The 13,751-nt window shown below is 51.5% G+C and overlaps 1 protein-coding gene across 1 annotated transcript in view; it reads left to right on the forward strand.

Annotated features, from left to right (window-relative positions):
• LOC107115741 (serine/threonine-protein kinase 35-like) overlaps positions 1–13,751 on the forward strand; it is a 33,846-nt gene that overhangs the window by 11,453 nt on the left and 8,642 nt on the right. Inside the window, exon 2 of the mRNA XM_015417506.1 lies at positions 3,007–3,806. Coding sequence (XP_015272992.1) covers positions 3,007–3,768 — 762 coding nt within the window. The 3' untranslated portion in view covers positions 3,769–3,806. The remainder of the gene's footprint in view (positions 1–3,006; positions 3,807–13,751) is intronic.

The raw sequence follows: 13,751 nt of genomic DNA on the forward strand, positions 1-13,751 counted from the left end.
CTGCAGGTCTACCAATGCAGTGGGAAGGGGTGGGTAGACCTGGACTCCTCCGATCGAGCCAGGGGGTGGAGGGGACGGGGAGCCGGCTGGATAGGGGGGCGGGGGGGGCAGCGAGGCCCGGGCGGCTGCAGGTCTACCAATGCAGTGGGAAGGGGTGGGTAGACCTGGACTCCTCCGATCGAGCCAGGGGGTGGAGGGGACGGGGAGCCGGCTGGATAGGGGGGGAACTTACCTCCTCCTGCTGTTTCCTCCTCTTCCTCATAGGTGTGGAGGTCCCCCTCTCCCGCGAGTATCGCGGGTCCCCCCCTTGTGCTTATCTAATTTCCTCTTGAAGCTGTCCATGCTTGTAGGCGCTGCCACCTCCTGTGGCAGTGAATTCCATGTGTGATTCACATGGCCACTGTGTGAATCACATGGCCACTGTGTGACACAGTGTTGGACTGGATGGGCCATTGGCCTGATCCAGCATGGCTTCTCTTATGTTCTTACATTGAATATCCATTTGCTGTCACCTGTACAGGCAGCCAAAGCCATGCAAGGTAGCTACCCCTGCGTGGCAACAGCCAATGCGGTGCAGTGGTTAGTGTGTCAGGCTAGGATCTGGGAGGCCTAGATTTGGTGGAGGAGCTGTGGCTCAGTGGGAGAGCCTCTGCTTAGCATGCAGAAGGTCCCAAGTTCAATCCCCGGCATCTCCAGTTAAAAGGACCGGGTAGTAGGTGATGTGAAAGACCCCAGAGGGCCACTGCCAGTCTGAGTAGACAATACTGACTTCAATGGACCCGTGGTCCGATTCAGTATAAGGCAGCTTCATTTGTTTGTTTGCATTCCCTGTGTGCTGTGGAAACTCACGGGGTGACTTTGGGCCAGTCACACAATCCGGCCCTAACCCACCTCACAGAAGGTGGGCTAAGACAAAACGGAGGGGGGAGATTATATGTTAAGCTATTTCGGCTCCCTGTTTGGTACGATTCTCCCAGCCTTCAGGCAGAGGTCTCTTCCCAGACCTGACGGCTGGATCTGAACCTCGAGCCCTCATCGGGTGTGACGCACATGCTATATGACTGTCTCTGCCTGCCATCCCAGTGTTATTATCTCTGGTTGTAAACATTGTGGCTGGCACACAGGTGTAACGATGGGCATGCCAAAAGGAGAATTACCACCAGTGCATCTTTCAGTGCTGGGAAACCATGTCTAAGATCTCAGCGCTGGGATTTGTTTCTTTTGGCACGGGTGCCCCGGCACAGGGGATAATCTGCTGATCATGTCTCAGCAGAAGATCTGATCCTTTGCAAGACGTGCGTGTGGCTACCTTAGATCAAAAGTTATCCTTGTGGACCACAGCTGCTTGTTTGCATATCTGTGGTGTTTACCGGATTGTACCAAGTGCCTACAACTGTCCTTCCCTTTTGCATTAGACGTTCTCTTCTTCTGTGCCTGCCGGAGCATTCTGTCCTCTCCGTTGTTTTTTGTTTTCTTTCCTGTCTGGCTTTCTGTGTGACCGAACTCCTTTTGGGCTTATACAGCTGATGAACAGCCCATCTTCTTCTCTGGCTTATGAGTCACCTGGGTTTATTAAATGCCATCCACAGAGTCCCGCTGGTAGTCTGCACTGCGCTGCAGATGAGCGCCACACAATTTAGACTTGCGAGCTGCCAATTTAGTAACGCCGCCACTTCACCCTAATAGCTCCCAGCGAGCTTATTGCCTTGAAAAATAGCACTGCACACACCCCTCCCATCCCCAGCCAGCTATCTGGGCGACGCTTCTCTTCCGAGACTGCTTGTCAGTGTGTGTCACAGAACCTCAGAATGTAACTGGAGTATGTTTCATGTGAAAGTGGCTGTTTCTTGGCTTTGAAATCTTGCACAGGGCTCATAAGAACTTAAGAGTCCTGCTGGATCAGAGCAGTGGCCCATCTAGTCCAGCACCCAGCCAGTTTGGTGTAGTGGTTAAGAGCCAGTTTGATTTCCCACTCCTCACCATGCAACTGCTGGTGTAACCTTGGGTCAGTGACAAGTTCTCTCAGAGCTTTTCTCTCAAGAGCAGTCCTCAAAAGAGCTCTCTCAGCCCCACCTACCTCGCAGGGTGTCTGTTGTGGGGAGAGGAAAGGAAAGGAGATTGTAAGCCGTTCTGAGACTCCTTTCAGGTAGTGAAGGGTGGGATATAAATCCAGTCTCTTTTTCTTCTTATGCAGTATCCAGCCAGTTCCTCTGGAGGTCCAGCAACAGGGCATACTGGCTGAGGCCTTCCTCGAGTTCTGTGCCTTCATCTAGCTTCTGGCCTTTGTAGTTGCAGCAATTTCTCAAATCGTTTGCACTCCAAATGTCTCCTGAATTCAAGGAGCAGGGTTTCAGTGCATTTCATGCAGGGCCGGCTCGCTCACTAGGCGAACTAGGTGTTCGCCTAGAGCGCACCAACCCTTAGTGGCGCCAAACTGCACCCGTCCCCCACCAAAAGCCCCCCCCCCCCCCCCTAAACACCTGCCTTCCACGGCTGGGTAACCCCTGCCACTGCCCACCACCTTTTTGGCCGGCTAACTTCTCCCTGCCAGCCCCCTTGGCTTCCCAGCTGAGCGCTTCTCCTCCTCCTCCTCGCGGCCGGGGACTGGCAGCTGCAGCAGTAGGGCCGGGGGAGTGATGGCTTGTGAGCGCCCTGCCAGTCAGCCTCTTCTCCAGGTGCCCTGATGAGGGGCGCCAAACTGCACTCGCCCCCCGCCAACAGCCCCCCTCCCCCGCTGGCTCTGACCGGGGGGACACGGGGGGGGTGCCAGAAGGGATTCTTGCCTAGAGTGCAAAATAAGCTGGGGCCGGCCCTGCTTTCATGGTAACCCGACACACTTGCCCGACCTCTAGACATGAACGCTACCTGTAAGCCACATATACTGCTCACCTGCCTTCTTTATAGCTGAATAATCCATGCAGTATGTTCAGTATGGTCCTGACACAATTCTTAACTGACCTTCCAGAGGGAGGGTGGGCAGAACGATAGGTTATGATGAGTCTGTAGTCTTGCCTACGCACTAACCTTCTCCTTGTCCTGTCCCTCCTCCCGCAAGGTGAGAGGATCCTGGGCTACGCCGAAGAACCCTGCTATCTCTGGTTCGTCATGGAGTTCTGCGAAGGCGGAGACCTGAACCAGTACATCCTCTCGCGCAGGCCCGACCCGGCCACCAACAGGAGCTTCATGCTGCAGCTGACAAGCGCCATCGCCTTCCTCCACAAGAACCACATCGTGCACAGGGACCTGAAGCCGGACAACATCCTGATCACCGAGAGGTCCGGCGCCCCCGTCCTCAAGGTGGCCGACTTCGGGCTCAGCAAGGTGTGCGCCGGCTTGACCGCCCGCGGCAAGGACGGGGGGAACGACAACAAGGACGTGAACGTGAACAAATACTGGCTGTCGTCCGCCTGCGGCTCGGACTTCTACATGGCCCCGGAGGTGTGGGAGGGGCACTACACTGCCAAGGCCGACATCTTTGCCCTGGGCATCATCATCTGGGCCATGATCGAGAGGATAACGTTTATCGACGCGGAGACCAAGAAGGAGCTGCTGGGGACTTACATCAAGCAGGGGACCGAGATTGTACCCGTCGGGGAGGCACTGCTAGAGAACCCAAAGATGGAGCTGCACATCCCCCAAAAGCGCAGGACTTCCATGTCCGAGGGGATCAAGCGGCTCTTGAAAGACATGTTGGCTGCTAATCCTCAGGACCGCCCCGATGCCTTTGAGCTTGAATCCAGAATGGACCAGGTTACTTGTGCTGCTTAAACTCAGGTCAAAGTGTTGGTGCGCTTTGGAAATTAACGGTGAGTACTCTGCAGGGCTGTTGTTGTTGTTGTTGTTGTTGCTCTGAATTATTGCGTCAAAATGTCTGTGCTGTTGCAATCCTGAGTATGCTGTTCAGGGGGGTATCTGTAACCTGCAAGCCTACAATGACGCAGCAGCAGCAGAACTGGAAGAAGAGGAGGAGGAGATTGGATTCATACCCCGCCCTTCACTACCCAAAGGTGTCTCAGAGCGGCTTACAAACTCCTTTCCCTTCCCCTCCCCACAACAGACACCCTGTGAGGTAGGTGGGGCTGAGAGAGCTCTTGACAGAAACTGCTCTTTTTCCAAGAACAGCTGTTATCAGAACTATGGCTTGCCCAAGGTCATCTAGTCAGGGGCAAGTGGAGGAGTGGGGAATCAAACCCGGTTCTCCCAGATTAGAGTCCGCGCACTTAACCACTACATAAACCACTACACCAAACAGCAGAAGACAGTCAGTTCTACTGAGGGCCTGATAGAAGCCCTCCGGGGGCCTGATCTGGCCTCCGGGCTGCATGTTTGAGACTCCTGTTCTAGGCATTTGTTAAGATTTGTTGAGCCCAGTGTTCCCACTAAGCTGACTTAGTCCGAGCTAGCTCACAGTTTCTTTAGCCTCCAGCTCACACATTTTTGTCTCAGCTGAGGAAGGATGGCCCCAGAATAGTGTTCCCTCTAAGGTGAGTTAGTGTGAGCTAGCTCACAGTTTTTTAGCCTCCGGCTCACACATTTTTGTTTTAGCTCAGGAAGGAGGGCTCCAGAGCAAACGAATTGATGCAACAGCCAAATCGCTCGCTCACAAAAATAGAATTTTTGCTCACAAGACTCCACAGCTTAAAGGGAGCATTGCTCCAGAGCAAACTAATTGATGCAGCAGCCAAATCACTCGCTCACAACTTTAATGCCAATAGCTCACAAAGTAGAATTTTTGCTCACAAGACTCCACAGCTTTGAGGGAGCATTGGCAAGGAGCCCTGTATTTAAACCCAGTTTTGTCTGGCTCTTCCCTTTTAAGAGTCCTCCAGAAAGGTAGAAAGCGACCTCCAGCATTCGTTTCTAATGCTGCCCAGGTGGGGCAAGAACGCCACTTGTTTGTACTTGGCAGCTTCCTTTCCTTTCTGGTTGACATGCGTGTGTTGAAGGCAGCCAAGGTTTATATGCTGAAAAGCACTTCCTCGGACACAGTCTGTGCTGAAAAGCAAACCATGGCCCATTGCACGGAGCAGTGTGGGGATCGACAACTTCTGCTTCTGCAAGAATCCATTATTTGGGTTTCAGACAACTGGTGTGGTTTGTCATCTTCCCTGTAAATCCCAACTCATATCTGTGGTTCGGTCCTGCTTTGTAGGGCAGAGGAGGACCGCAGTCTGTGGTTCAGACGTAACCACAAATGATGGCTTCTTGCGAAACCCAGGCTTTCCGTATACTCCGCGCCTTATTATCAAGATACTGTGAAGCCCCACTGTTCTGGAACCAGAGGTGCTGTTGGCATTTTCCCTTCCTTGGAATGCGCCTCTGATTTCAAGAACGGCTGAGCCGTTATAATAGCTTTGAATCCTAAGATGGCATTTCATTGGTGCAGCAGCAGTTTATCCAGTAGAACAGCACTTCCGTTGGCACAGGACAGAAAGGTGATGGTTACCAATGACGGAGAAGAGAAGAAGAGATTGGATTTGTACCCCGCCCTTCACTACCCAGAGGAGTCTCAGAGCGGCTTACAATCTCCTTCCCCTTCCCCTTCCCACAACAGACACCCTGTGAGCTAGGTGGGGCTGAGAGAGCTCTTGACAGAAACTCCTCTTTTTCAAGAACAGCTGTGCCAGAACTATGGCTTTCCCAAGATTATCCAATGGGTGCAAGTGGAGGAGTGGGGGAATCAAACCTGGTTCTCCCAGATTAGAGTCCACGCACTTTTAACCACTACACCAAACTGGCTCCCTCCTGCTGCGTATTTCCCTTGCACTTTGGTGTCCTGCTCCAAGAACTTTGAGCCTGTCTTCTAAGAACTGTGTTTGCTCAGTGCCCTTTGTCCTGTGTTGAGTACGTCAGAGTTGTGGAGCAGAGGAGGTACTCTTGGGGTTAACGAAGTTTTGGAATGTGTACGAGATCGAAGCGTGGGTAAATGACATAAATCTGGGGCCTGAAGTAATTGTCTGTGTGCTGTCATAAGTCCCGTTAAGCCCTTTAGATATGCTCTGTGGCTACACGTGTTCTGTCATCCCAGCCTCGCAGCCACTGCTAGATGAGTGGATTGGCCAATACGTTCAGAACTGAGGCTGCCTTCTGAATAATACACGTAAGTGAAGCAAAGACAAATGGAGACATGCTTGGACAAGAACAGATTTCAGTGACAGCAGCTGGATTTGCCTGGTACTGAACTTAATTGAGTAAGAGAGCCAGTTTGGTATAGTGGTTAAGTGCATGGACTCTTTATCTGGGAGACCTGGGTTTGATTCCCCGCTCCTCCACTTGTACCTGGCTGGATGACCCTGGGCAAGCCGTAGTTCTGATAAGAGCTGTTCTCCCAAGGACAGAGCTCTCTCAGCCCCACCCATCTCACAGGGTGTCTGTTGTGGGGAGGGGAAGGGGTTTGTAAGCCGCTCTGAGACTCCCGAGTGAAGGGCGGGGTATAAATCCAATCTCTTCTTCTTCTTAATTGCTGAATTGTAGACACCATGCTGGCCAGGGGATGTAAATCTCCCCATTGTCTTCAGTTCCTCCATAGTATTATGGCAAATGGCTGTAAGCAGAGCAGCCATCGCACCAGTGCTCTTACACCTCCCTTGGCATGTACTGAAGCCAGCATTACAGTTCCGTCTGGAGAGCACTCTGTTGCAGAGAATTCCCCAATCCCCATCTTGTGGCTTTAGAATTCAGGGGATGTAGTTGGTCTCCCAAAATACTTGAACTTGAGGGCATCTAAGGAAGCTGATGGACAGTAGATTGAGGACGGGCAAAAGGAAATACTTCTTTATGCAACGAATGGCTAAAATGTGGGATTCACTGCCATAGGATGTAGTGATGGCCGCAGGCATAGACTGCTTTAAAAGGGGATTAGATAGATTCATGGAGGATAAGTCTCAGTGGCTACTAGCCATGGTGACTGAGGGGAACCTCCATGTTCAGATGAAGTCAACCTCTGAATCCCAGAGCCAGGAGGCAACACCAGGGGAAGGCCTCGGCCTCTCTGCCCTGTTGCTGGCCCTCCATAAGGCGGTCTCAGCCTCTGTGCCCTGTTGTTGGCCCTCCAGAGGAACTGGTTGGCCACTGTGTGAGACAGGATGCTGGACTTGAGGGACCACTGGTCTGATCCAGCAGGGCTCTTCTGATGTGCTTAGGAAGGCCTCTGCTTCTCTGCCCTGTTGTTGGCCCTCCAGAGGAACTGGTTGGCCCCTGTGTGAGACAGGATGCTGGACTGGATGGACCACGGGTCTGATCCAGCAGGGCTCTTCTGATGTGCTTACAAAGGCCTCAGCTTCTCTGGCCTGTTGTTGGCCCCTGTGTGAGACAGGATGCTGGACTAGATGGACCACTGGACTGATCCAGCAGGGCTCTTCTGATGTTCTTATCAGGGAAGGCCTTGGGCTCTGTGCCCTGCTGTTGGCCCTCCAGAGGAACTGGGTGGCCGCTGTGTGAGACAGGATGCTGGACTAGATGGACCACTGGACTGCAGGGCTCCCTTCTTGTTCTCTTGTTTTGATTCCCTTTCCCAGTGGCCACACAAAGTAAGAGCTGTGTCTGTCCCGATAAAACAGAACCCCTTGCTAAGGAGGCGCTGGTGAAAGGCCATCAATGTTCAGTGGGGATGTTTGATCCCTTATCTGCTGCACAGTCTAGTTCTTAAACTCGAAAGGGCAGCTACTTGCAGAACCCAAGGTTTTCATTTATCGTTCCAATCTAGGCATTGCCTGTAGTACACCTATACATCTGACCAACTGTTCCAAAGCCATATACAAATAGTCTGTTTCCAAGGATGTCAGAGGGCGGCAAAAATTGGCCAAAATGATGGAAAAGGGTGGTTGTTTTTCATGCGGCTTCCCAAAACACAGTGGCAGAGATTGAATAGTCATTACGAACAAAATGAGGGGGGTGTCCGGCCAGCCCTTTGGTTCTCCATCCCACAGCAATGAGATGTCTGAAGCCAATATTAATATTTCAGGATGAGTCAGTGTGACTTACCGAGCAAATTTTGATTTTATTTTTTATTTTCCTTTAGTTATATCCCGCCTTTCACCCCAATGGGTACCCAAAGCAACTCATACCATTCTTCTCTCCTCCATTTTATTCTCACGACAACCCTGCGGGGCAGGTTAGACTGGAGAGTGTGTGACTGGCCCAAGGTCACCCAGCAGGCTTCCACGACACCAGTGGAGATTCAGGCCTGGATTTGCCAGGTCCTTGTCCGACGCTGTAACCACTACACCATGCTGGCCATATGCTTACATAGTTAAAGCGGGTCACAGTATGCCAGTTTTGTAGATCCAGTTTGGTGCAGTGGTTAGGAGTGCAGACTCTAATCTGGGAGAACTGGGTTTGATTCCCCACTCCTCTACATGCAGGTGTTGGTGTGACCTTGGGTCAGTTGCAAGTTCTCTCCGAGCTGTTCTCTCACGAGCAGTCCTCAAAAGAGCTCTCTTAGCCCCGCCTACCTCACAGGGTGTCTGTTGTGGGGAGGGGAAGGGAAGGAGATTGTAAACTGCTCTGAGACACCTTTGGGTATAAATCCAGTCTCTTCTTCTTCTTCTTCTCCAAACTGCCCTGGTACTGGCAAGTCGCAAAGTCGGTTTAGAGACCTGCAGAGAGCATAGGGACGAAGGTGGGGCATAGCCTTTCCGTAGAGTTGGGCTGCCCAACCTGTGGCCCACCAGCCCTAGGCCAATGATCCCTCTAAGGTGTGGAGTCTTGTGAGCAAAAATTGTATTTTGTGAGCTACTGGCATTAAAGCTGTGAGTGAGCAATTTGGCTACCGCATAAATTAGTTTGCTCTGCAGCCATCCCTTCCTGAGCTGAGACAAAAATGTGTGAGCCGGAGGCTGAAAAACTGAGCTAGCTCACACTAACTCAGCTTAGAGGGAACACTGATTGTGGCCCACCAGGGGCACAGTAAACACTCCCTGTCTTGCTGTCTGCATGGGCCATGGAACAAGGAAACTGCCAGACTAGTCTTCTGGATGAAGAATAAGAAGAGATTGGATTTATACCCTGCCCTTCACTACCCAAAGGAGTCTCAGAGCGGCTTACAAACTCATTCCCCTCCCCCTCCCCACAACAGACACCCTGTGAGGTAGGTGGGGCTGAGAGAGCTCTTGACAGAAACTGCTCTTTTTCAAGAACAGCTCTTATGAGAACTACGGCTTGCCCAAGGTCATCCAGCCAGGTGCAAGTGGAGGAGTGGGGAATCAAACCCGGCTCTCCCAGATTAGAGTCCACGCACTTAACCACTACACCAAACCGGATGCTAGGCTGTGTTTGACTTCAGGGTCATCTGTTGTGCAGGCCTGCCCTAGGCAGTGATTGGGTCTTGTGCCTGACACCCATCTTCTGGAACTGGACCCCCCTACCCAGGAAGGAATTCTGGCCGGCGGGATGGTTTCCTGGAGATGTTGGACCATCTCGCCGTGCAGTAGACATTCCAGAGGTTATGTAAGCGTCATGCTGTTCTGTTCTGTTTTTCGTATGCCAGTTTTTGGTACAGCGTTTAGATAAGAATGTTACTTGGCAGTATTTCCTAGCAGTGCCCTTTTAAGTTCCAGGAAACTTTATCATCAGTGGTGGATGTTCTAAATGAAAACTTAGCAGCAACTTCTGTGAGTAACCATTTTCCTACATACCATGCTCATTTAGGCCAATGTTCTTGACCGCCTAGGTCAGTACTTCTTTAATCCACTACTGCCTTCTAAGAAGAAGAGAAGAGATTGGATTTATACCCCGCCCTTCACTACCCAAAGGAGTCTCAGGGCAGCTTACAATCAGTGTTCCCTCTAAGCTGAGTTAGTGTGAGTTAGCTCACAGTTTTTTAGCCTCCAGCTCACACATTTTTGTCTTAGCTCAGGAAGGAGGGCTCCAGAGCACACTAATTTATGCAGTAGCCAAATCGCTCGCTCACAACTTTAATGCCAGTAGCTCACAAACTGGAATTTTTGCTCACAAGACTCTACAGCTCAGAGGGATCATTGCTTACAATCTCCTTTCCCTTCCCCTCCCCACAACACACACCCTCTGAGGTAGGTGGGGCTGAGAGAGCTCTGAGAGAACTTGTGACTGACCCAAGGTCATGCCAGCAGCTGCATATGGAGGAGTGGGAAATCAAACCAAGTTCTCCCAAGTAAGAGTCCATGCTTCTAACCACACCAGACTGGCTCTGACGTTATCACTGAATGCCACCAACCCCCCTCCCCAAGCCACAAGTTTGTTGGTTTGTTTTAAATTGGCAGATGCAGGGGTCCCCAACCTTTTTGAACCTACTGGCACCTTTGGAATTCTGACTGGGCACAAAAGGGTGAGGCCCACCATGAAATATCAGGAAGAACTTAGTTCTCACATCTGTTTTGTTAACTTTTATTATCGGCAGGGCTCTTTTGTGGAAAAAGCCCAGCAGGAACTCATTAGCATAATAGGCCACACCCAACAGCAGAAACTCATTAGCATATTAGGTCACACCCCTGACAGCACAGCTCATTGGCATATTAGACCGCACCCCGTGTTACCAGAAGTGTGGTCATCCAGCCACACCCACCTTTTGCTTCTTATTCTGTTTACCTTATTTGTGGTCAAAACCCAGGGCCTTTTTTTGTAGCCGGAACTCCTTTGCATGTAAGGCCACACACCCCCTAATGTAGCCAATCCTAATGGGTTTCTGCTGTTGGACGTGGCCTATTATGCTAAAGAGTTCCTGCTGGGTGTGGCCAACTCGGGAGCCAGCCGGAACTCCGTTCCTGTGCGTTCCTGCCCCAAAATAGCCCTGGTTATCGGTATGCTGATTGGCTGCCATTCACAGGTCTCACCAGCTGTTTTAATCCCATCTTAGCTGTCCTTATTGCTCAGTTACTTCTGCATCTTGACTCTAACTAGCCCTTCCTGGCAATAACACCCCCCCCCTTATCTATATGTAACGGTTGAGGAAGTCTTGTTTCGCTGTATCTGATGAAGTGTTCATGCACACAACCGCTTCGACCCCGAATTGAACTTCGTTGGTCTTAAAGGTGCCACTGGATTCTAACTTTGTTTCGATAGTGCCTCTTCAACATTTCAGGCAGAAGCTCCGTTTAACAGGAAGCCTTTTAATCTGCCCAACCAATCAGAAGCCCCGCTGGGATAAAACCCCACAGAGTCATGCCCACTTTCTGAAAGCAGTTGGCGGGCACCAGGAAAGGTGTTTGTGGTTGCCGTGGTGCCCATGGCCATCCTGTTGGGGGGCCCCCCGCTCTGTAGTGGTAACCTTTGTGTGTGTGTGTGTGTGTGTGTGTGTGTGTGTATAACACGATTTAAAGTGTCTGGTCATTAAGCCACCAGGACCTGATGCTAACGTGGGATTCGATGCAGGTTTGCGGCTTGGAGCAGAGGTCCATCAGTGGCTATTAGCCACAAGGTATAAGTAGGAACTCTCAGTCTGGGGCAAGGGATGCTCTGTATTCTTGGTGCTTGGGGGGGGAGCCAACAGTGGGAGGGCTTCTGGAGTTCTGGCCCCGCTAGTGGACACCTGGATGACCCCTGACATGATGAGGAAAGCATGTGGAGCAAAGGTCCATCAGTGGCTATTAGCCACAAGGTATAAGTAAGAACTCTCAGTCTGGGGCAAGGGATGCTCTGTCTTCTTGGTGCTTGGGGGGGGGTCAACAGTGGGAGGGCTTCTGGTGTCCTGGCCCCACTGCTGGACCTCCTGACGGCCCCTGGTCTTTTTAGCCACTGTGTGATACAGAGTGTTGGCCTGGATGGGCCATTGGCCTGATCCAACATTGGCTCCTCTTACGTTCTTATGAGGATTGGTATAAACCGTCTCTTTTCTTTGCTGTCAGACGCCGTTGTGAGTGAGGAGGAGGAGCTGCCTGAAACCCTATTTGCCCCCAAAAGGTTCTGAATTCATTTATTAAAATGTATCCTTCCTTTTCTTCAAGGCTCAAGGCCCCGTGAATCTGTCGACTGATTCTGTACAGGCTGTTTTGACCCTCCCGTTAATCCCTGAGGTTTATCTCAGCTGGCTGCATCTCGTTTTTTGGACACGCACAATACTCCAAGGGACTTTATTGTTGAATTCTCGTAACACGCCTTATCCTGGGCCAGGTGCATCCAGGATCACTGTGCCGCTCCCTCATAGCCCGGGAAATGCTGCATGTCTATGGGTGGGGGAGAGTAATAATCCACTTTATGGTGACACACCAATAAAAAAGGCCAACGCTATGCTGGGGATTATTCGGAAGGGAATTGAAAACAAATCAGCCAGTGTCATCATGCCCCTGTATAAATCGATGGTGCGACCTCATTTGGAGTACTGTGTACAGTTCTGGTCACCACACCGCAGAAAGGATATTATAGCTTTGGGGAAAGTGCAGAAAAGGGCAACTAGAATGGTAAAAGGGTTGGAACACTTTCCCTATGAAGACAGGTTAAAACGCTTGGGGCACTTTAGCTTGGAGAAACGACGGCTGAGGGGTGACAAGATCGAGGTTTACAAGATGATGCATGGGATAGAGCAGGTAGAGAAAGAGGTACTTTTCTCCCTTTCTCATAGTACAAGAACTTGTGAGCACTCAATGAAATTGCTGAGCAGTCGGGTTAGAATTGATAAAAGGAAGTACTTCTTCACCCAAAGAGTGATTAACACATGGGATTCACTGCCACATAAAGTGGTGGCGGCTACAAGCATGGACGGCTTCAAGAGGGAATTGGATAAGCATATGGAGCAGAGGTCCATCAGTGGCTACTAGCCACAAGGTATAGATAGGCTCCCCTATACCACATCAGACCTTTGGTCCATCGCAGTCCGTGCCTGTCTTATCAAACCGGCAGGGAGCTCTCCGGGGTCTCAGCCTTTCGCATCACCCGCTGCCCGCTCCCTTTTAACTAGAGATGCCAGGCACTGAACCTGGGGCCTTCTGCGTGCCAGGCAGATGCTCTGCCTCGGTGCCTCCCGGATGAGGAAGTAACATGGCATCGACTCCTCCCTGTAAATCATTCCTTCCCCTCTCATGTGGGGAGCAAAATAAACAAAATTCTTCCTTACACGGACATGCGGGGAATGCTGAACAGGACGACGGCTTTCTCTTGTGGGGTTTTGGGGAACGGTGGCATCTAGTATCCTTCCCTCGTCTCCTCCACCCCCCCCCCCCCAGCCAGGCTGCGTGCGTGCGTGCGTGGGTCTGCATGCCATCTGTGATCTTTTCGTGCTTTGCTAACACGATGCTGCCGGGTTGCATAACCAGACCGTGCCCTCTGGGGGAAAATCCTGCCCGCCAGTCTCTTCACAGGAGCGAGCCCAGGCCACGATAAACACGCCGAGGGGACAGATCTGCCCTCCGGCTGTTTATTCCAAAGGCCAGCTGCCTCTTCCCGGCTCCCCCCTGCCCCGTGGCCAACGACTGAGCCGGCCGATGAATCGCCGTCAAAAGCGCAGCTGCACTAGAAAGATCTGTCCCTTACGTAACAGCGAGAGACGTGCCGTTGGACCATCCCCTTTGCTTGCTTACGAGCAAAGTGCCAGGTCTGCCCGCTCGGGAGAGATGCTTTTTTCTAAGGGGAAGTGTGTTTTCCCCGGCCTCCCACAAGTCAGTGCTGTTTTTAGGCTTTTGGAAGGCAGGTGGCTGTGTTCTTCAGGATGCCGCAGGCTTTGGAGTTTGATTAATGTGATCCTGTTCAGCCTGGAATGCAAGCGCCGGGTTAGATCCTGACTAAATTGCCAACAAACTGAAGAGATGGGTTAATTTCCACCTATCTCCCCCCCCCCCCTTCAG

The sequence above is a fragment of the Gekko japonicus genome, unplaced genomic scaffold (assembly GCF_001447785.1).
Source record: "Gekko japonicus isolate JY-2015 unplaced genomic scaffold, Gekko_japonicus_V1.1 scaffold4357, whole genome shotgun sequence".
Lineage (NCBI taxonomy): Eukaryota > Metazoa > Chordata > Lepidosauria > Squamata > Gekkonidae > Gekko > Gekko japonicus.